This window comes from Chlorocebus sabaeus, chromosome 3, assembly GCF_047675955.1.
Source record: "Chlorocebus sabaeus isolate Y175 chromosome 3, mChlSab1.0.hap1, whole genome shotgun sequence".
Classification (NCBI taxonomy): Eukaryota; Metazoa; Chordata; class Mammalia; order Primates; family Cercopithecidae; genus Chlorocebus; species Chlorocebus sabaeus.
The window spans coordinates 16,323,645-16,348,333 of record NC_132906.1 but is presented as its reverse complement, the minus strand read 5'-3'; the positions used below and the strand labels follow the sequence as shown (position 1 = coordinate 16,348,333).

Here is a 24,689-nt window from a genome sequence, read left to right as displayed (position 1 = left end):
TATTGAAACCATACTTATAATGAATCTTTCTGTAATTACAGGTTTCATATGGGGAGAAATTAAACAGATGTGGGATGGTGGACTTCAGGACTACATCCATGATTGGTGGAATCTAATGGACTTTGTAATGAACTCCTTATATTTAGCAACAATCTCCTTGAAAATTGTTGCATTTGTAAAGGTAACTATTATTTATGTTGTTGGTAAAGCATATGTTCTGATTATTAATGATATACTTTCAATTGATATTAATTTTATTAATAAAGTTACCTAGAACTTTTTCTAGATGTAGTATTCATCAGCTCGTGGTTTTATTGATAGATATATAGGGATAAAAATACATAAGTAAATGCATAACTTTAATCACAAAACAAATTTTTATAAGTAGAAGTTATCACCCAATTCCCTTGCATCTACTAAGTAGAATGATGTCTCAAAATTATTCACGGTAACTGCTCTAGTTTCTAATCCTTTCTATTTCTACTGAAATTCTACTTCAAACACTGTTTAAATTTTGACAACCCAAATCTATTTTCTTCAGTTATAACTAATAGATAAAATTTCATAGACAGATCAAAATACTACTCTTTCAAAGCGTTGAAATTATTATTTCAGTATAAACTAATACAATTTGATATAATTAGAACAGAATATAATTTCTTTCTCCTCATCCCATTCAACTTGACAGTGCCTGAAATCTCACACACTCATTACTCCCTCAGATTTTGTACACCATCAATCTTATCCCAACCTCATAATTTGCATAAAACAGTTTTGTTCTGTCATGACAATTGGGATTATTTTGTACTTTGTTGGGTTTCTTTCAACCCAAAGGATTATCTTCTCTCCTTCACTGACTTTCCTTTTCCCCCTTTCCTTCTCTCTTTCTTTAAAAAAAATTTTTTTCAAAATGACTACTTAATTAGTAAAAAAAATAAATAAAGAATATTGAATTGGGTATGACATAAATAATGCATTCAATTTAATAATCTGAACTATGAAATTCTAACATGTAGACACACTTTTATTCATTTAGCCTAGTTCTTAAAATAACACCCTCTGCTTCTGTGGGCAACCTTCAGGTATGACAGAATCAAATTTGTCTGAAGTTGGAAAGGCCATAGTTTTCAGTTAAAATGCTACCAGTTCTCACCAAAATACTAGGGGAAAGCAATTTCTGTCAATTTTATGGAAAGCAAGTATATTTTAAAATGAAAACATAATTTGGTAATTTTATTAATGAATTGAGGTAAATGACCTTGAAAAATTTAAGACAGCAGGAGGTACTCTTTTAACCAAAGGAGATTATGCATCTCTGTAAGAGGTGGGCAGTCTGTGATTAAGCGCCTAGGTCTCCAGTCCCCTTCTTCTGTCATGATCCTTAGATGTATATATAAAATTGTTTAGACCTACTTCTAAAAGTAATATAGGTAGTTTTTTTGTGGTTTTGTGCTGTTATGAAATTCTGGGATTATATCACAATAGCAGTTCTTCTCAAATTTCTAGGTGGATAAGAATTATAAGGAGAGCTTGCTGAAACTCAGGCTCCTTTTCTCCATCACCAGATTTAAGTTAGGCATACTAGGACAAGGTCCAAATTTGCATTTCTAACAAACTCCCAGTTTATATTGACACAGTTGATCTAAGGAAGACACTGTGAAGAACATTGCATTGTATAGACCTGTTCTACAGCTCAGAGAAGTGTGAGATGGAGTCCAAAAGAAACTGCTATTATACATTTATTTACACAATATTTAAACTAAGTTATATCATGTTTGTATTTGTTACATTTGTATGATGTTTATATACAGCACATATATTTTTTCATATATAGGAACTCTGGTATGTAGTGAGTATGCTTACATAGATTAATGGATATTTGTGGATGTTTTGCCGCAAGACTTTTAGATGTGGGATTTTAATTTAGTTAAAAAGTTGTAAGTTCTACACTGGCAAAATCTATTTTACCTTTAAAATCTAAGCATTGTTCTTTATGTTTAGAATTAAACTCACCCCCAGTGATGAAGAGGAGGGGGCAGAGGGGGAAACGGGATGTGGAGAAATGCACAGTAATTACTGCAGATGAAGACGACCTAAGGAACGTGAAGTCTTCAAAAAATACATAGTTTGTTAATATATGGTCATAGGAGTTCAGCTATAATTGGAAATATAAACCACGACATGTCCTTTCTGAAGGATTTGCATTTAGCACAATGTATGTGTTTGAGTTGGGTGCATGTATTCATTGGCGTGCACTGTAAAATCACATTTTTTGTGCTCCTTTCCTCCATCACTTACTAGTTGGGTGACCTTGAGCCTGTTTCTTCACCTCTGTTTGTCTCATCCATAAAATAAGAAAAATAATAATTTCTACCTTATGCTGTTGGCATGAGAAGTAAATCAGTCAATATATGTAAAGTGCCTGTTACAGAATAAACACACTAAATTAATTTTTCCTTTTTTTTTTTTACTTTTGTCTTTGCTTTCTTCCTCATATACTATGAGTCCACTAGACTTGCCTTTTGTAAGGTCTTTAATGTGTCTCCTCATTTGCTTTATTTTAGTTTAAAAAGAGTGTGAGCTTTAGGTCCATACTTGCCTTCACCATGTTCAATCTGTATGGTATGGGGCAAGTTATTGAATGTAGGTATCAATTTTATCATCTGTAAGTTGATGATAATAATCAAAAGATTATTTTTGATTTGATATTTGTGGGGACCTGTGATGTCACTGTGACTTTTTGATTTGTCCTTCCTTACCTTACACTTGTTCTGTCATTCAATTTTTTTCAGGCTAATTTGTAATAACTTATAAATTATTATTTTAAGAACAGGTAGGTTATTTGCAGGAAAAAATAGAGTCTGATGTAGATAAAGCAAACAGCTATTATGTGAATCAAGAAGCTAATTAAATCAATAAGCATTTATTGGAGCACACTAAGAAACAGCTTTTGATCTGGTTGCTGAGAATGCAAATCTGCCCAAGAGGTAGCTCCTGCCTTCAAGTGGGTCACAGTTAGGCAGATGAAAGAGAAATGCATGTAAACAAGGATCTTACAATGTAGTAAGGTCTATAATAGGGGCTACTGTAGCATGAGAGAAGGAACTAAACTTTTCTGTAATGGCATGGAATTATCCAGAGGACAGTACAAGTGGATGTCTATCATGATCATGAACATGCATGAGCATTCAAGACAGAAAAGGCACAATATGCAAAAGTGAGAGTGTCTAACAAGCAGAGTTCAATATCTATTTTGGATTATCCTAAAAATGTGGGCAGGGAGAAGGTGAGAAGGACTTTCCACATCTTGCTATTGGGCTTGAATTTTACCCTATAAATTATAAGGATCCATTTATGACATTTATGCAGAGAATGGTTCAAATGATGATTGCCTGAAATACAGCAGTGAACATAAGAGAAGATGATAGAAGATTGGACTTGAACAAATTTAGGTAGTAAGTTCTGGGAGATATGTGATTTAGTAATTATGAAATACGAGGTAGATGAAATCATGCTAATAATTCTCCTTAGTAAATAGATTCACCTCTTTTGCTTCAGACGGGATTACCAGTGTTATAACTAGGACCTCTGCTGGGGTTGTGTAGGTTCTACCTCCTGTCTGAGGATTCCTGAACAAGAACAAAATTCATTCACAGGTCATTTTGGTCAAGTCATAGAACTGGACCAAAAAAACTGTATCATCCTCCAAAAAAGGGAATCTTGTTATAATTCTTCTTTTCAGAAAGAGAACCTTTTAGAATACATCTGTCATAGGGGCCACCCTTGTTTAATTTGCCCATTGTATTAGTCACCTCGGCTTGTCACAATAGAATACCATAGACTGGGTGGCTTAAACAACAGAAATTTATTTCTTGCAATTACAGAGACTGGAAGTCTGAGATCAAGGTTCCAGCATAGTTGGTTTCTGGTGAGGTCTCTCTCACTGACTTATAGAAGGTTGGTCACATTCACCTGGTGGGGGTGGGGCTTAAGAGGTTGGGAGAGAGTGCAAACTTTCTCTCCTTGTAAGGTGTGTCTCCTTATAAGGACACTCATCTCATCATGAAAGTCCACCCTCATGACCTCATCTAAACCTAATCACCTCCCAAAAACACCATCTCCAAATACCATCACACTGGGGGGCTCAATTTGGGGAGGTGCAATTCAGTTCATGACACTCACACTTTGGCAATTCATCTACTTGCAGGAAAGATCTTTCTTTAAAACACACACAAAACAGCCCTTCTAACCAAGGCCATGGAACTGCTGTGACTACGACTTATATCACTTCCTACTTATGTGATTTGGAGCAAGTTACTGAATCTATGCCTCAAATTTCTCTGCTGTAAAACAATAATAACAATCAAACATAATAGAATGTTTATGAAGATTAAATCAATAAACATTTAACGCCATAGAATCAAGTATAAAAATGCAGTATTTGCTCTTTATTTTTATATACAATGCAACAGTATTATAATGTGCAAAGACAGAGCATAAGAATATGTATGGCTTCAATATTATCCATTTTACATGCAAAGTTTTGTGGTGTTTTCTTGAATATCTTGATTTATTAGCATTTTAAAGCTCATGGGTTGTGAATTTAAAAAAATTTGCTCCTAATCCTCTAGAGAACTGTTTGTCAATCATTTTCTCTTTTCACTATGTATGAAGTGTTAGTTAATCTGGAGCTTGTGGATGCCTGGGGAACCACAATTATAAAATGTTACTGCAGTTTCATTAGGGCTGGTTTATTTCTAAATATTATCCAGCCCCTTTTCTGTATGTAACACTTCTCATATTTGTCTTCAACAGTTTGTCAGAAATGATTAGATTCCAATACCTTTTTCACTGTGTAATTTAAATAATATTTTCAAAAAATCAAAATTTTTATTAATAAGAAGATTTGTTTTAACCATCATTATGGCTTTTCTTTATAACACCATTCTTCTAAATAGTTCTAACTGCAAGTCTCATAGATCCCGTCCTATTATTAACTAGAAAAGGGGCAAGTGTTTTTTCTATTTTATAAATGATGTAACGTTAGTCTGCTCCCCAAAGTGTAGGATTGTCTAAGATATTCTTTAGTTTTATGGCAAAAAGCTATAGAGATTTGAATCTTAGTTGTTTAATCAGAATTATGTACTTGAAGAGAAAATAATATGCCTTCCTGGTATAAACACTGGTCTTTTTGGTCTTTCACTACTTAATTATCTGATAAATTTCTAGAAAGGGAAAAGATTTCACCATGTAAAACACACATTAAAACCAAATATATGTTTCTTATTTAATCTCACTGACCAATATTTCTATTTCATATTAATTTAACTTTTACTCATTTCTATTTATTACTTGACATTCACAAGTATGCATCAGAGACTATAGAGGATATAAAGATAACCTAACATATTTTCCTACATTCAATAAACTTCTGATCCAATATTATGATTCAGTTCATCTTTCTCTCTTAACACTCCTGCTAAACTCTTCATGACTTGGCTCCAACTCGTCTCATCCTCTCATACTCATCTCACTGTTCCCAAATCTTCTGTGTTACATCTGTGTCAAGATACATTTATAAAAATGATCCATACACTCTAACCACTTTGTTTTTGAATATGTCTATAATTCTTCTCCCCAGAGTGCTTTTTGAGTTCCTATCGTATACAAAGCACTCTACGAGATGTCCAGCACCTAAAAATGCCGTAGACAGAGCTCCCTGCATAAGAATCTGACAAGTAATCCAAAGGTACCTCTCTATTATACAAGTCTGCAAAATAAGTAATTCTCTTTCAAAGGAATCTGATTGGAAATAAAGGCTTGGGGCAAAACCGAACTAGGGTACGTACAGACTGAAAACAAATAATTGAGAGAAGGAGGAATACAGGAATTAATGATCCGAGAAAACCTATGTGTGTTTAAAGTAGTTCTTGATTTCTTTCTAAAGGATTACTTTACAACACGGAGCTGTCAGCTCTGATCAGCAGGATCCTAGTGTCCATGCATCTGCAGTCAGAGTAAAGGATTAGCACGGCTTGATTAATGTAAGACTTCACCATGTTGTAAACTCGTATGGCAACTTTCTTGATCACTACCATGAACCCTGAAGATAGTGCCTGACACAGAGCAGGCACACTCATGTATACTTGATGAATGAATAACAAAATAATTGGAATTTAAATTCGTTCTAGAAAAATGGTACAATGTTCATGGAAAAGCATTTTGGTAAGAATGTGTAACTAATCTGAGGAATTATCAGTATTGAAAGTTTGAGCCAAAACATTAGGTGTCTAATTAGGGCCAAATGGCAGTTAAATCTTTAAAAGAAGTCAGAACACAGAGGCTTTATGTAGCATGTTGAAAAACCAGAAGGTCATCTCAAGGACAATGTTGTGATTGAAGAACATTAAATAATTTGTGACATGGTCTGGTTGGCTCCTTTAAAAGATTCTGGAGGAGGGCTGGGCGCGGTGGCTCATGCCTGTAATCCCAGCACTTTGTGAGGCCCAGGCAGGCAGATCACCTGAGGTCAGGAGTTCAAGACTAGCGTGGCCAACGTGGTGAAATCCCATCTCTACTAGAAATGTAAAACTTGGCTGGGCATGGTGGTGGATGCCTGTAATCACAGCTACTCAGGAGGCTGAGGTAGGAGAAGTGCTTGAACCCAGGAGACGGAGGTTGCAGTGAGCCGAGATTGTGGGACTGCACTCCAGCCTGGGCGACAGAGTGAGACTACGTCTCAAAAAACAAGATTCTTGAGGAGATACATAGATGATGGAGGACATAAGACTTAAGGCAGGGAGAGCAGTGAGGAAGGTGTTACAGTTGTATCTGAGAAATAAGAGGTACTATTTTAAAACAGTGAGGGTACTGATGAAGAGAAGGAAGCAACCTACATAAGATTAGGATTTAGATGAAATTTAGCTGGAATTTTAGATGAAAAGATTCTAGGATGAACCACAAATTCTGACATGGTGACCTGTTGCCATTCATAAGATCAGAAAGGGTAAATAGAGAAAGAGTTTAAGGATTCAAAGGTGATGAGTTATACTTTCGGTCTGTGAGTTTGAGATGCCTGTGAGATATCCAAGTGGAAAATCGACCAGACAGTACAATGCAGAATAGGGCTGTTAGGTGAGAAGTATCAGCTGGAGATGTAGAGTTGAGAATAATCACTGAGAGTTGAAATCCTAGAAAACACCTAGGGAGAATGTGTAGAATGAGAAGAGAGGAGGCTTGAAAAGTGAACTCAACTTCTAAGGGACAGGTGAGATTGAGGAACTTCCAAAGGAAACTGAGAAGAGGTCACTCAAAGACAAACATGCAAAGATGAAAAGTGAAGGTAGGTTTTGTAAATTGCTCTTAAATAGCAGAGACAAAGAAATTTCTAAAAAATTCAAATTAATATTTTAATTCCTAAGAATAGGCGTGGAAAATTCGTTGACTGATTGAAGAATTACAATTATTTGCTACAAATTCAAAGAATGTTATAATTTGTCAGCATTATAACAATCACTTTGTTAAATGATGACTATAGTTAAAAACTTAAGAAAATGTCTATGTGAAGGATGGGATAAAAATTTCAAAAAGCAAAACTTAGAATAAAATCAAGAGATAATTGCTTCATATTTATATCTCTTAATCCGTGACAGGATATGAGGTTTTTTGGATCAGAGAACAGATAAATTATTTACTTATGTAGCAAACTTAGCATCGGTTCCCCATCCCCCAGTCCCCAGTGGGGGATCTAGTAGCCAGCCGTACCCTGTGTCTACAGGGGTTGTACCCCAGGAGAGGAGGTTGGAAATACGTGTCTCAGAACTCATACCGTGCAGCTGAGCCAACTGCCTCTCTTTCCCCTGGAGAAGAAAAGAGAAAGACTTCAACTAAAGTAAATAAATTGTCTCTGGGGAGGCAAAGGTCCCTAGGTTTATTATTCTGGGTGTAAGCACATAGCTTCTGGGAAGATGATCCTAAGTGTCTCAGGAGTTCTCCATCTTTAACTTCCAATGGTTCTTTGCCACTCAAACATCCTTTAACCCAGATGCCAGCAATGTTTTGCCTAAAGCTTTGACCTTGTATAAAGTGAATATATTCATGTAGCATTTTTTCCTGGCCGTGACTAGAAGTGCTAGACTATGAAATCAAGTTAAATAATCACAATGGGGCAGAATCTGTAAAAATGGAAAACCTTCCTCTTAGGATTTTTTTTTTTTTTTTTTTTTTTTTAGTCTCAGCTGAGATAATTTACCAAGAAGGGCTCTTTTCACAGTAGGTCCGTAATAGAGCTTGACCCAGTCATAATGTGATGATGGATCCACATCCCAGCTGACCTGGATGTGAAACCTAAATCACTGTATACCATCTTTCCTAGATTTGAAGGACTTTTAAAGCTTTGACAACACATCATCTCTATCCATTCCTAGCCTCAGGAGCCCCAGACAGAATTTATCACTTCCTCTTCCCTATTCCCACCGCACCTTGTGTTAATCTCTTAGAGCGTTTTTATTATAATTAGTTGTGCCTGTCTGCCTCACTGGACTATGAATACTTGACAGGAGAAAATATTTCTTGAGCACCCACGATATTCAGAGCATTGTGTTAAATGTTGTAAGAAGTTCAAGAAAATGATTGCATTCTTAAGAATACTTCTTGTTTCATTTTTTGTATATCTTGAAATACAGTCCTGAGCTATATTAGGTTAAAGGAAGAGAAATTGAATTAGCTATCAACATAGGGGGATATTCCTCAACTATAAATATTTATGAGCTGATTCTATAGTTGATAGAATTAGCTATCAATTATAGGGGGACAACTATCACTATTTATGGACTTAAATGTGAGTGTCTTTAAGAGAGAAGTGAGGAAAGGAAGGAGAATGTGATCTTGGTGTTTGAAGGAAAAGGTGGCGTCATACATAGCGAGACTAAGAGCAGAGAATTAGGTAATGTTTAGTATCTAACTTTCACTCTGACACTTGTCATAATGAAAGAGAAAAACATCTTAGCTTTTTTTTTTTTTTTTTTACATCTTCAGTAATTAGCTATTTTATGCGGAAGCTATGTGTGGGAATGTTCAAGAACATTTATCGAGATTTAAAAATAGAAAATAATTTTCTTCTAGTTCAAACTTGATTGTTTTACACCGCCAGTCAAGCAAGAGGCTGAGTGTTGAATAAGATCAGGAGCCTATAATACATTTTCTCCCCAGGGAGATTAAAAAATACTATCTATTAGTTTCAAGGAGAATTAATTGATTCACATTTGTAAAGGTCTTTGATGTAAAATGTGCTATAAAAAGAATAAAAAACATTCTGTGGAACTCAGAGTAGCACTAACTTTCTTTTCATTGGAAAATATCTTGGTTGTCTAGATATATTTTTCAGTGATGTGTATGAAGCAAATAATTCAATTTATTGTTCAGTTCTAATACAGATTTAATTACAGATTTTCATACTGCAATATTTCAAAAAGGATATTCGACCCTTTTTTTTTTTTTTTTTTTTTTTTTTTTTTTGAGACAGAGTTTTGCTCTTATTGCCCAGGCTGGAGTGCAGTGGCATGATCTCGGCTCACCACAACCTCCATCTCCTGGGTTCAAGCAATTCTCCTGCCTCAGCCTCCCCAATAGCTGGGATTACAGGTGTCCGCCACCATGCCTGGCTATTTTTTGTATTTTAGTAGAGACAGGGTTTCTCCGTGTTGGTCAGGCTGGTCTCAAACTCCTGACCTCAGGTAATCTGCCCGCTTCAGCCTCCCAAAGTGCTGGGATTACAGGCATGAGCCACCATGCCCGGCTTCGACCCTTTAAAAAAAAAAAAAAGGATACAAATGTACCTCGATAGTACACAGTTAAATTTTATTTTGTTCTTTGTATGTTTCAATATCAGGATAATTCAAAGCTGACATTTTAATTAACCTGCTTACTTTTTAAATAATTGCTGGTCAAAGTTTAAGGTAGCAATTTTTTCCTCAAATCACCTATTTTACCTACTTAAGGAACATTCAGATAAATGTTATATTTCCTATGTATTAAATGTAAAAAATTAGCAATTCAATGACTGCCGGGATGATTTGTAAGTTAGGTTGTATTTACATTTAGGACATAGCAGAGAGGAAGCACTGATGGGTTTTGCCCATATTGGTCATTTCTGTTTCCATAGCAACAGATCGCCACTTCTACTCATTTGTATGTAATTTGTATCCTACACATGTTCCTCTAGAATTGGCAAGTGTGTTCAAAGATCAAAAACAAGGTCATCAATTATTTTGTTCAACATTTAACAGTTTACCTTCTGGGTCTGACCTTGATATATTTATATGCATGTGTTGGTTTTACTTTCCCTTTGTTTCTGTTTTCTCCAGTACAGTGCCCTTAATCCACGAGAATCATGGGACATGTGGCATCCCACTCTGGTGGCAGAGGCTTTATTTGCTATTGCAAACATCTTCAGTTCTCTGCGTCTGATCTCACTGTTTACTGCAAATTCTCACCTGGGACCTCTGCAAATATCTCTGGGAAGAATGCTCCTGGACATTTTGAAGTTTCTATTCATATACTGCCTTGTGTTGCTAGCATTTGCAAATGGCCTAAATCAATTGTACTTCTATTATGAAGAAACGAAAGGGTTGACCTGCAAAGGCATACGATGTGAAAAGCAGAATAATGCATTTTCGACGTAAGTCTAATAGACATTTCCACCGGTAATGTTGTACAGCATTTAGAGTGCACCACATCACAAACTTGAAAAACCTGTGACAAATGGTTATAAAGAAAATGGGGAATTAAAATTATGCTTAATGCAGAAAACAGAATTAATGTGGCTTTAAATAGAAATGAAAACTACCAACAGGAAAAAGAATACCTGGCACATTTATTTTAAATTTTAGTAAAATCATCTTTTCTTCTAAATGACTTCATGAAAAAGAAAGCAATAGATACTATTTTTTAAGAGGTAGAATCGAAAAAGGTAATCTAGGTACTACGAAAGCTTACAAGTACATTAAAAGATAGAACATATGTAAAACCACTCATGTTGGAAAATTCAAGTAGGTTTCAATGTTTCCTTATGTGTTTCCCAGGTATAAAGTCCATTTACATATCTCTTTCATTCTCTAGTTTCTGACACAAAAACTTAAGCATCTAAAAATAGTGCAAATGGAAATCTAAGACTAATCTAGCCATTATTGTCATGCACACAACACTCTCTGTGCCCTTACAGCTGGATGAGCAATAGACAGCGTCTCTTGTCAACTCTCTTCAGTTATTCTCATAACAGGCTTTGCTAACAGCACACAGCTTCATGGGCACTGTGTTTGATGGTCACACAGCTCTCATAGGCTATTCCTCTATATATCTGTCCCATTTCCTTCCCACTGTGACAAACAGATGGTTAACTAGTAGGTGAATTAATAAGTGAAGTGATATTCCTCCACACAGTAACCACATTTGAATACACAGTCATTTTATAGGTGACTTTAAAAGTCATACCTTATTCATGAGCCATCATAGAATCATGTATACTATAAGAGAGGATGGTAATTTCTCAAGTAATAAAAATTCAATATCACATGAACAAAATCACTTACAGCTAAAATGCTCTTGTTGGTTTAATTCTACATCTGTTTTATCTTAGCCCCAATATTTAAAACTTCATTTTAATTATTCATCATCTTTTTATTTTCACATAATTTTTAAATGTCAGCCATTGATACCACATTTTTTTCAGAAATAGATTTGATACATCCATGGATCTTAAATAAAACACTTTTTTTTTTTTTTTTTTTGACAGAGTTTTGCTCAGTCACACAGGCTGGAGTGCAGTGGTGTGATCTCAGCTCACTGCAACTTCTGCCTGCAGGGTTCAAGTGATTCTCCTGCTTTAGCCTCCGGAGTAGCCGGGGCTACAGGCACCCACCACCACGCCCGGCTAATTTTATTATTTTTAGTAGAGATGGGGTTTCACCATATTGGCCATGGCGGAGTCTTGAACTCCTAACCTCAAGGGATCTACCTGCCTCAGCCTCCCAAAGTGTTGGGATTACAGGCGTGAGCCACTTCGCCGGCCTTCCAGCTCCATCTTGATCCTGTATTCCTAAGAACCAGTTTCTTGACCTGACTGGTTCACTCAGTCTTGACATCTTCCCACTGCTCTCTTCTGACCCTGGGCAGAAGGAATTCAATGAAATCCCTTGCAAAAACATCCTCATAACTAGCATGGCCTAGGATGGCATTTCAGTTTTGATATCTGAACTTCTCTTCCTCCCCCACTCACTCCCCCACCCCCGTCTCATTTGTGGTTCTTGACTTGCAACTCGGCCAGGGAAACCTGGATTAGAGATTTACAATGGTCAGATCCCACTAACCTCTTCCTTCATAAATGAGAGTTCTGCTCTAACAGTCTTTGTCTGTCTGCCAGCTGGTCTCCTGGATTTCTGATGGAGAACCCTTGTGAATGCTCTTTCACAACTTTCTTCTTACTTTACGCTGCATAACCTGGTGCAAACTGCTTGCCAAAACCACCCCACCTGTTCCTGTTGCCATATCCTTCTGACTTCCTCCTTTGCCTTCCAGAAAGAACTTCCACACAGCATTTAAAACTGTGTTAACTCCTAGGTCCTCTTTATTTTGGGGGAAAAGCTCTGGTTCCCAGACCCAACCCTTCTCACCTATCTGATTCCTCTGCAATCAATAGGTTATACCTAACACTGTCATGATTTATGATCCCCTAAAATTCCTAGGAATTTCCTTGTCCCTAGTATTGGTTTCTTCGTAGGTAATAACATATTACAAACTAATCATAACATAAATCAAAGGAGATTATGGCCAGACAAGTAAGATGTAAAATACTTAATATAAATTCTATTCCAAAATCAAATATATTGGATTATTGGGATTATGTATTACTTTCGTTTGTCTATACCAATGGTTTCCTCTATTGTCATGAGAAGCAACATATAATTACGTATCTTAAATACTATAGGCCTATATCATTCAACCCAAATAAATCAGTTATTGCCCTTGAGTTATTTTTTCTAAATAATAGAATATAAATCTGCAAGCCACAGGTTAGTTTTTGCTTCAAGATATTGAAAAATTAAAGTATATATCAATAGCCCTTAGCATTAGGAAGCAGGAGGTCCTAGGCATAAGTCACCTATCCCTTGATGACTCTGTTTAAGCAAAACGGACATCAGTCACTGTCACAGGGTATATAGTGATACCGTTGGGGCCCCTGCTCTACATCTTACTTCAGTGCTTTCTTTGGTCTTTAATTTTCTTTTTATAATTCTGTATGATTCATAAATTAAAAACTACCCACTATTTCTGAGACCTTATTCTATGTGAAGGTTAAAAATAAAATAATTCATATAAAGTACCTAACACGGTGCATGTCATACAATGTCATCAAAAATGGTAGCTACTCTTATTGTCATGATTGGCAATGGTAGAGGATTATCTCTCACATACCTCTCATAAGGTTTCATCTCTATTATTCCTTCCACTCAGGTTCAAACTTTGTAGAAATTTTGAACCCAGTATTTCCCATTAGCTACCACTCCGGTTTCTCTCATTTCTTTCATCCAAGTAACCCTAAAATAAGCCTATGCAAGATACGTTATTTTCTCACCTCTCACTCAGACTTCATCCAATTACAATTTGGCTTCTGCTTCCATCATTCCACTAAAACTGCTCTAAAAATTATCATCTAGAGCCTTCTTATCACCATTAACTATGGACATTTATCTGCTCACATGTTACTTAATGTGTCTGCTTCATTTGTCCCTGTTTAATGCTTCCCTTTTTGGAAATCTTGTCCCCTTTTAAATTCCATATTATTACCCTTTTCACTTCAAATCTTACTTCTCTAGCCTTTCTCACTTTAACCCTAACCCTAACTTTATTCTGATAATTTTTTATTTTCATTACTGCTTTTAAATAGTAGTATGTCTTAGCATACTAACCTGAGAACCTTTTAACAGTACACCCCTATGAAAACTCATTTACGCTTTTGGAACTGGCTCTATATGTCTAAGACATGACTTCCATATTTATATTACTAACACCAATTTCTATCCTTGGGTTGCACAATATATTCAGCTGTCTATTAGACATGCCTCTTGAAGACTTACATTCAATCAAAGAGAATTTATCATAGTCCCTCTAAAACATATTCTTCTTCCTGCTTAATTCCTTTTCTTAGTCAACATGACCATAGTCCACCCAGAAACTTACATCAAAAATGTATATCTTATTCTAGATCTTACCTTCTTCTCATCTCTTCCATGTGTAGTCAGTAAACAAATGTCTGTTCCCACTCTTATTATCTTGGCACTGTCTTCCCCTTGCTCTCCACTCATGCCCAAATCTAAGTACCCCTGCCCCTGGTCTCTGCCTTATTTCATGTCTTCCGTCTTGCTTCCTGAGTTATATTTCTAAACCAAAATCTGAGGGTCCTCTGTTTAAAGTGCCAAAATGGTTTCCCTATTGCTTACAGGATACTGCCACATTCTTTAGCTTGATGTTTTAGATCATTCATTGATCTGTCTGTCCCCTGCCTCCTGTCTTAGTCCAATTTTGCTGCAATGAAGAAATAACTGAGACTGGGTGATTTACAAAGAAAAGAGGTTTATTTGGTTAATGGCTCTGTACACTCTATAAGAAGCACAGCATCAACATCTGCTTCTGGGGAGGGCCTCAGGAAGCTTCCATTCACAGTGAAAGGCTAAGGGAAGTGGGAAGCAGGCATCACAGGGGGAAAGAGGAAGGAAGCAAGGGAGGTAGGTGCAGAGGTCTTTTCAACAATCAGATCTTGTGAGAACTCACTAATTGCTCCTAGAATGACACTAAGCCTTTTGTGAGCAACCCATGATCCACCACCATCACTCAAACACATCCTTCTACACCCCACTTTCAACATCAGGGATTACATTTCAACATGGTATTTGAAGGAGACGAACATCCTCTGTATCACTTCCTTTTCTTGTCTCATCTTTCAATCCCCCAGCAATATTTTACTCTTCAATATTTCCTGATGGATTATAAATATAAATCTCCAAATATGTTATTTTCTTCTCTTATTTGAGAATGTCCTTATTCTGTCCTTCCATTTGGCAATTTTTTTTCCAAATCTTACCTCAGATATACCTTTTCCAGGAGGCCTTTTCTGATCTTCTCCCTAGCTGTGAACACCCAGTGTCAGGCTGTGATCCATGTCTTCTATGCGACTTCATGCAGTTTACCACCAGTGAACAGATACTTCTTTCTGTTCCTTTCCAGGTTATTCTCTCAATACCCCGAGAACTACATGTTACCAAAAGATACAGAATATTTACTTGTTGAAACTACTGTATGTGCAATTTTAAGCTATTAGCCCCTGGCAAGGTACTCTCTTATGAAGAGAGGGGCACAGGCTTTGTGACAGGTATTGTCTCATTAAGCAAAGCCCTTTTATATATGTTGGAGCTGTATTCCCAATGGTTGTAATTGGCCAGTTGGAGTCATACATTATTTTAATATTACATTTTTGCTTATAAACTAAAGATAAAATATTCAGATGAATTTTTATTAATTTATGTTTGCTCATTGTTTTAGTCCCATGGGATAGAGGAAACCTTCAACAGTGGAATATATTACATTTTACACATTCAGTTTTTCTGGCTGTAAATATATAATCAGGGAAACAAGCTAATTATATAAAGTAGATGTTGAGCAATACATTCAAAGCAAGAGACAGAATGTTATCATTAGGAAAGCAGGACTTCGGTCCACCCATACAGACTGTTAGAATTTAGTCTTTGACCCAAGTTTTGTACTAAAAGTCACTTAATTAAATTGTAGCATTATCTTGGAGAGTTTTCAGTTCATATCTTACCACAGAACAAGAAAAATATTAGTCACATAAAGGCATTCTGAGATGTGATGCTTTAAGTAAGGATCCTTCAATTTATGGGCAATGTTGGTCTCAATAGTTTTGGGAATTAATAATGATAAAAACATTTCTGAAAGCAATGGCTTTGAAATGTTAACCCAGACCGATTTTTTACAAATCCACCTATTATCTGAACAATTCACTGAGAAACACTTTAAGACCAGGGTCTTAATTCCTCTGAGAAGTAAATATATTTTAGTTAAGTGGAACTAGTCTTTAATCCTTACCATTGACTTATTCCACTGAAAGAAGAAAAATCAAAGAAAGAAAGAATCCATAAGTAATCATGAAATGTCACTTTATTTAGAATTTTCCCCTTTAAATTTTTTTAAACATCAATAAATATTTTGCAAAAGTGTTTACTAATATTTCCTAAGATTAGTAGTTAGTATTTAGACAGGAGCAAATGTATACTATTCAAAATAATAAGCCGTTTATTCTGCATCATTGTTTTTATTTGAAAAAGAACCTGTAACGGGATTTATGTGGTAACATTTTACACAATATATTTTATAACTTATAATATTTAACTTATAACTTTCCTTAAATTGCTATTCATGTCAGGAAAACCAGCTGATTTTTATGTGTATACTCACAATGAGAAAATACACTATTTGGAAAGAAAGAATACAATTATTTCACATTAAATCCAAAGGACACTGTATTAATTTTAGAATTGTCTTTAAAGTTACTAAAAATAAAGAATTCATGGCCATGGGCCAAATTTACTTTTTCCTGAGAAACTTTCAAAGAGTGGCTTTAGTGGCCTTTGTCTAGGGCCGATGAGCCAGATTTAACTCTCTCTAACATTGTTGGAATCTGGCAACTGGGTTTTCCTCTAAGAATGAATGTACAGCATCCCATTTAAGGATCAGTTTGGCTAAAGTTGATCAGATCAGTGCTCTTTCTGCTTCACAGTAATCTGTTGTTCCATCGTTTTACAGTTCTAGAAAATAAATAGTTAATTTTATATCTTAAAATTAGTTGCTCAATTAAAAATATAAATTTTTTTTACCTTTTTAAAAAAGCAATTTCCATCCTGAATGCCAATTAGGCATATTTAGTTAGAATCTCCTGGTTATATGCATCAGAATTCATGGCTTATTTCAAGTAACAGGCATTTTGCTATAAAAATCATGCACAGAATTATAGCCCTTCAATCTTCTGAGTAAGGGTTTATCTTTGCAAGGGCAGAACCTAGAGCAAGCCCCAGCTTTAGGAAGAGCCGGAGTTGACATAGTGCTGGGCCATGGGATTGTTACTCTGTGTGTCAGCATTAAAGTGAGTCAGCTACTTCATCCTTATTCCAAGTTTACTTATTGTCTGGCTTATTCATCCTCAATTATCTGTTTCTTAGTTTGTGCTGTCTCAGACCCTTGGCATCCTGTCATTCCAGTGACTCTGACTCCACATCATAACCCCTGTCATCTCAACCCCTTTGGGCAATTATCTTGATATTTTTAAGGCAAACTTGTCTAGAGGAGAATTCTGATCATTTTTGCCTTAGTACATGCCACAGGCCACTGGCCTTATATGAATTGTCTGTCCTTGGGTCACTTGACCATGATTGACTTAATCCACAGAGGCATTGACTGAGGAGCTCAGAATCTTACACAAGCACTATCTTTCCGTAAAAGGGCATACAGGGGACAATGGTACTGGGGCTGAGAGTTGCCAGAAGCCATAATTGACTTGGTTCTGCAACACCATTCCAATCTAATGCTAATCTCCCGACAGACAGAAATCCTACCTCCTTAGTCATCATGCCCGGTATGAGAAGGTTTTCGTTTTATTTTTGTAATTTCAATAGTCTCATTTTAATGATTTATCAAGAAGTATGAAAGCTCTATTATCATTTTTTACACTGTATTAGTGTATTATTATGGTCGCTTTGAAACAAACGATTCTCCATTTGGGTTCAGATACTCCTCAGCTTATTTCATTTTTTGGAGCAAGTTATTTATTTTCAATCAAATAGCCAGAGCTCATTCATTGGCTAGAATACATAAAATGTTCCTTGAAATACCAAAAAAACAAAAACCCACCACATTTTATTATCTAAGCATTCTGAGACTCTTTGCCATCTTACAATATGTCCAATTTTAGCTGTAAACATGGAGATCTGTAATAATTATAATGTTCTCAATTCTCCTACACCCAAAGCAAAATCAGTAAAAGAACAAGACTTTTTTAAAGCCTAAAATTTGGGATCTATCATTTCTTAGTGACGACTTAGTGCCCTAGGACAGAGACTGGCAAATGTTCTGTGAAAAGGAACAGATAGTAAATATTTTTGGTTTTCTGAGCCATATGCTCTCTGCTGTGACTACTTTCTTCTGCCATTGTAGCACCAACGAAGCTATAGGGAATGAATAAATGAACGAGAATGGATGCGTTTCAATAAAATTTTATTTATGGATATGGAGATGTGAATTTTACATAATTTTCATGTCACAAAATATCACTCTTTTGATTTTTTTCCCCAACCATTTGAGAAAGTAAAAACCATTCTTAACTCAGTACCCATGCCACATTTGCCTCTCTCTGCCCTAAGAAACTAAATTTAGCTTTCAAAGCTCTTGGGAAACTTAAGTTCACCATTTCTACTAGTTTGAGGAAAACAGTTTTCTTTCACTCTTTTTATCATTTAATTTTATAATTGTCCTAAAAGGTTATTTTACTGTTGATATTAATGTTTAATTTTATATATAATAGCGCCAAGCTTTATTGTTATATCTTACGTATAATTATTCCATTAATATAGCTATTAGTATCATTTTATCTTTATTACAGGTTATTTGAGACACTGCAGTCCCTGTTTTGGTCAATATTTGGACTCATCAATTTATATGTGACCAATGTCAAAGCACAGCATGAATTTACTGAGTTTGTTGGTGCCACCATGTTTGGGACATACAATGTCATCTCTCTGGTTGTTCTACTCAACATGTTAATAGCTATGATGAATAATTCTTACCAACTGATTGCTGTAAGTTGACCAGCTTTATTTTAATTCAATATTTCCTCTAGAATCTGTTGTTGTCAGCTATACTCCATCTTCTTACCATCATAAATAAAATCTATAATTAGCCATTGATGAGACAGATAAGAATTATCAATGGTTAATTTGAAATTTCTGAGCAGTAGCACACTATATGTAGCTATAAGTTAATCTGATTTTGTCATGTTACACATGATTACAAAGATAAACCAAATCCATTTTGCCAGGCAGTCATTGGCTATGGGAAATAGTAGCTGAGATCTGACTTACAAACAAGCAACTCATCTCTGTGCAGTATACAATAGGTTTTGCCTCCTGTCAGTCCATTTAACCTGCCACCCTCACATATAAGCGAAGTCATTTCTGTAGGGGAAGATACAAAAGATAACCCAGAGAGGAGTCTGGGGATGGGAGAAGCCATAGGATTTTCAATTTCTTAAAACTCAGGGAAAGCAATGTATTCAGAGAAGTAGTATTAAATTCTGTAGGATAATACGCAACACAATACATTTTTTTTGAAACTCTGGAATCGAAACAACTTAGCATACGTTATTTATTTATTCATTCAACACATAATTGCTTGGTACATACTGTGTTGCCCAGTACTGTTCTGGGCGCCAGTACAGCAATGCACAAGAAAGAAAGCTCGAACTTATCTGCTTGAACTTACATACTAGTGATATACGTCTCTGACCACTAGCAATAGCAGCAAATCAGAACCCTTAGTGGAATGAAATATAGTTAAGTCTTTCATATTTATACCTTAGCCAAGTAGCATTTTATAAACATAATTATAGTTTTCCCATTTTCTTCATAAATAACTACATTACATTATACCTTTGAATCTATGGTTAAATCTCTGAAGTGTTATTACTGTGTTTTTGTCAAGCAAAACTCTGAATTTTACTTCAGCCGTCTTTAGAGGGGCACATTTTTCTCATAAGACACTCATCACTGACGAAAAACTGCATAGAACATGAAAATAGATGGTTTTTATTTATTGATTCACAGACTAAAGTATTCCAAATGCGTAAATAATTCCTCTGGAAATAGGTAGGTCCCAGGATTTGGAGGTTAATGTCCGAATTTGTGGATACTTTGAATTTCATTTTAACATCTTACAATCTGAAATTTTTATAGACTCTAAATTTTTGTGTCAGAAGTTCTATATTCTCCTAATCAACATATTGCCAAAATGTGGGTTCTGTTTTCCAGAACATCAGCAACAACAAGAAGTTAGAAGTCCTTTAATTATCAAGCTAGATACAAGGAAGCTGCCAGCAATTTGGATTTTTTTTTTTTTTTTTTTTGAGACGGAGTCTTGCTCTGTCGCCCAGGCTGGAGTGCAGTGGCTGGATCTCAGCTCACTGCAAGCTCCGCCTCCCGGGTTCACGCCATTCTCTGGCCTCAGCCTCCTGAGTAGCTGGGATTACAAGCGCTCGCCACCTCGCCTGGCTAATTCTTTGTATTTTTTTAGTAGAGACGGGGTTTCACTGTGTTGGCCAGGATGGTCTCGATCTCCTGACCTCGTGATCAGCCCGTCTTGGCCTCCCAAAGTGCTGGGATTATAGGCGTGAGCCACTGCGCCTGGCCTGGATCTTTTAAAACATTAAATGTCCCAATTTCATCAAGAAGAAAACACTATTTAAGAGTATTATGACTTTTTTTATTGCTTCTTTGTGAGGTATGCTTTTCTAGGTAACTTCATTACAGAGATGAGAATCATCTTCAATTCTCTATTTCTACTTAGCCCAAACCTTAGAGTATGGAGAACAAAACAGGCGTTAAGAACCTGAGACAGATGTGATTCCAGGTCTCCATGCATGAAGCCTCCTTGAGGCATGAACATGCCAAGCATTGCTTTCCCCTGTCCCAGAATAGCAGAATATACTCTGGGTCCTTCCTTCCTTTCCTTCCTTCCTCCCTCCCTTCCTCCCTCCCTTTCTTCCCTTTCTCTTTCTTTCCCTTTCTTTCTCTTTCTTTCTCTTCTTTATCTTTTACATTCTTTCTTTTTTTATTTCTTTCTTTTTTTTCTTGCTAACTGTAACTCAGAGTCATAGTTAAACCTTGAAAAACAAGGAAAATTTAACTGTTGAAAGGCAGAAGCAGTTATGTAGGCCTCAACTAAAGCCTGTTTTCCATTCACTCATTTGTTCATTGATTAAATATTTATCGTGAACCAACTATATACCAGACATATGCTTAATTTTAGGGATACAAAGAATTAAAAAGTCCCGTTTTCAACAACAACAAAAAAATGATATAATAGAGATAAAGAATCGATAAATAATTTCAATATTGAGAAAAGAAATTTGAGGATGTCATGAAAGTATGGAAGAGGGGACCTTGACTGGGGTTGGAAATAGGAGGCAGCTCAGGACTGATGGGAGGCAGAGCAGGCTTCTGAGTAGAGAGGATTCTTAAGCTGAGTTTCAAATGTTGACTAGGAGTTAGAAGGTGAGTAGTGGAAGGTGGATCTAGTCATCACCAGCTTAGAACTTTTTATCTCCAGATTTTCTAAGCACCATAGACTATGTTATAGACCCTCTTAAAATCCTAAATCATGAACAAAGAAAGCACTTGCTTAGTGATTGCAATAAGATAACATAATTTGAGACTCCCTGGGAATCAGAGAATCAGAAGGAGCTATTCACAGGCCAATGCTTTATCTAAGTCATTGCCTTTTTATTTCCTTGAGCCAGATCTACTGAGTCCCATTCTCTATGCCTGCAGGAAACAATATATACAATTCTCTTCACCAATGCAGCATAATCAGCCAGAACTGATAAGCTTGTTTAGAAAGAAAGAGAAAGGAAAGGAGGGAGAAATAAGAAAAGAAAGGAAGAGGAAGGGAAAAGGGAGAGAAACTGTAGCTTCTGTGTTCCCATTTATCAAACATTCGCTTAGCAACAATAAGGCCACGCAATTTCTAGCTATGGTGATTCTTGTTCAAAGCACAATCTGTCCAGTATCTGGATTAAAACCCATGTTGTGCAGAGTAGAAATGTATGTATAACTTATTCATCAGCATACAGCAGTTAAGGAATATCAAAATGAAATATAGTTGAGGATTATTCTCCTACTGTAAAATATGAGTTCGTGTTTATGATATTAACTGGTTACAATGAACTATTCTGAATTCTTAAAATGAATGTATGCCCAGTCTCTACCACCTCCTACTTCTCAGATTTTCTGCTTAAATCAGACTTATGGCTACGTTTCTAAGAAGAGACTGGCCGCCCCAAATCTAATGGCCACAAATGTTCCAAAGTTTCCCCAGGAGGTTAATAAAGTGGAGTGAGTAATACATGATGAAGTGGATAGCCTCAGGATTGTGGGCAACCACTGGCCATACTGCTCTTTGGTGAAATCTGTCCAAAGTTAGGTCAAGATTCCATGGTGTGTCAGAGAAGCCCAATTCTACATTTATTAGGGGAACTTCTTTCTGTGTTTATTTCCGTTGGCCAAAGGTGGGCAATAATATTCACATGAAAACATATCCAATAAGACTTTTCCTGGCAACACTGAAAGCTAAGTCATGAGCATCTGTGGAGGTAACATTAATCGAAACAGGAATACAAGACTTTGGTTAAGACAGAAAGTCTATTTCTGAATCAAATGGAACTGCGCTAACGTGAGCCTACAGTACAGAAGATGCAAGCTAATCTTCCAGTCATGACTAATTACTGCACTCTTTTTCACGTGGAATTATTTTAGATGTCTGTTTCACTGAAGAAGGAAGTATGAGAAGTGACACAAGACCTGTGACTACTCTAGGTTAAGCCACCATCTGAAATGTTTAGATGACTATCTCTGGGAGTCAGTGGTGGTTTTAGAAGCAATATTAATTAATGTTCCAAGAGTCGCTTGAAGTCAGGTTACAGGCTGTCTGTGAAATTTATGGTACCTTATTAATTAAGGAACCTGTCATCAGTTGTCATGTTCTCCTGTTCAGGACCATGCAGATATAGAATGGAAATTTGCACGAACAAAGCTTTGGATGAGTTATTTTGAAGAAGGAGGTACTCTGCCTACTCCCTTCAATGTCATCCCGAGCCCCAAGTCTCTCTGGTACCTGATCAAATGGATCTGGACACACTTGTGCAAGAAACAGATGAGAAGGAAGCCAGAAAGTTTTGGAACAATAGGGGTAAGAACACAGCATGTTAGTATTACTCTTTTTCTAAATTGTGTATTTGAATGTATTTGTATTCTTTCATGAACATGTTCAGGTCTTTAGCCTTTTTGTTCTTACCGACTGCATGTCATGAACATTTATAGCACATCTCCCATGACCAAGGCAGTGTCTGATTAACTAGGATTTCTTCACAAGTGCATTTCCTGCATTGAGGGCAGTCACTGCTATTTTAATAGAAATTCCGCTCTTCACACAGCCCTCAAGTTCTGCTAGTCAAGGATGGGGAACTAGTATACTCTGTCTTAGTACCTTGACTTCTAGGTCTTTCCAGAATGTGACAGCAGGTTATTTGTGGCATTTATTCCTCATTGTCTGTTTCCCCCTCTGGATTGTATGCTCCGTGAGGGCAGGGCATGTGTTTTAGTGACCTCAAATTCCTCGTGCCTAACATAGGTCCTTACACAGAGCATTTTATGCTTGATAAGAATTCTCAATTAAATGATTGACTGAATATTATAACTTAAATATGCTGTGCCAACTGTCAACTGTGATTCCAGAACATGTTTAATTACTCAATATGTTGCGTCTACTCCCTATCATATTAGATGCCAAGAAGTTAGGCATCTAAATATACATATATATATATACACACACACAGAGAGAGAGAGAGAGAGAGAGAGAGAGAGAGAGAGAGAGACTGCTCAGAACCATGCTCCTGGTAAACTGGAAGATGATATTTCCCTTTCCTCATTTTAGAAGTCAAGGTTTCAAGCAATTCCAGCAGAAGATACATCACGTTAAGCTTTTGGTCCAGCCATACCATTGACCTAAGACAAATCATTCTTCACGCCTTCCTCACTTTGCATTCTAATTTTGAAAGTTCTCATAGTGATGTTTTGGGAATCAACACACTGATACTCATTAGTCACTTTGATCTTCTCAGGAAAATTGCTTTGGAAGTATTTGAAAATGTTGTTATATTAGGATTACCAAGTAATATTTGAGATTAATTAAAAATAAAAAATATTAATTTGTTTTCAATTTTATTTGACATGGTGTGTGACTGCTATGCCCTAAGAAACCCTTCCCACTCTTTCACTTCATTGCCCACCAGGCATTGTCATCAGCACCAAACGGAGCTTTCTCCCACTGACAGTGGCATTAATTTTCCTCTCATCTCGGTAACAACTCTAATTCCAAAGAGAAATTGACTGGCAAGTGAATGTTACAAAGAGGTGATTAGGAGATGCAGTTATATTCTTTCCCATAAACTATTACCCATAGATTTGGGGGACTACAGTTTGCGAACATATCTGACCTTAGAAACCAAAGTCAGATTGTGACAAAGCCCTATCCTGCCATCCTCATACTAATTTATGAACTTTAACACTGACCTTAGAAGGGAGGGAAATGATTTTACTCCAGATATTTGACTTTTGTGTTAAAAGTTTTAGAATAAATGTAATAGCTTAGATTTAATAAGCAATTACTGCATGTGTCCCCCTTGCCATAACTGAACTAGAATTTGAGGAGTGGCAAGAGGTACGAAGGCATGGGTTCCATCTTTGAGGGCACCAATTTTAATGTGAGAGACGCAGAAATGAAAACAGATATGTTAT

The 24,689-nt window shown here is 36.3% G+C and overlaps 1 protein-coding gene across 1 annotated transcript in view; it reads left to right on the top strand.

Annotated features, from left to right (window-relative positions):
* Window positions 1-24,689, top strand: part of TRPC4 (transient receptor potential cation channel subfamily C member 4) — a 217,997-nt gene that overhangs the window by 177,680 nt on the left and 15,628 nt on the right. The window contains exons 5-8 of the mRNA XM_007960191.3: window positions 42-181; window positions 10,365-10,678; window positions 18,725-18,920; window positions 22,888-23,082. Coding sequence (XP_007958382.1) covers window positions 42-181; window positions 10,365-10,678; window positions 18,725-18,920; window positions 22,888-23,082 — 845 coding nt within the window. The remainder of the gene's footprint in view (window positions 1-41; window positions 182-10,364; window positions 10,679-18,724; window positions 18,921-22,887; window positions 23,083-24,689) is intronic.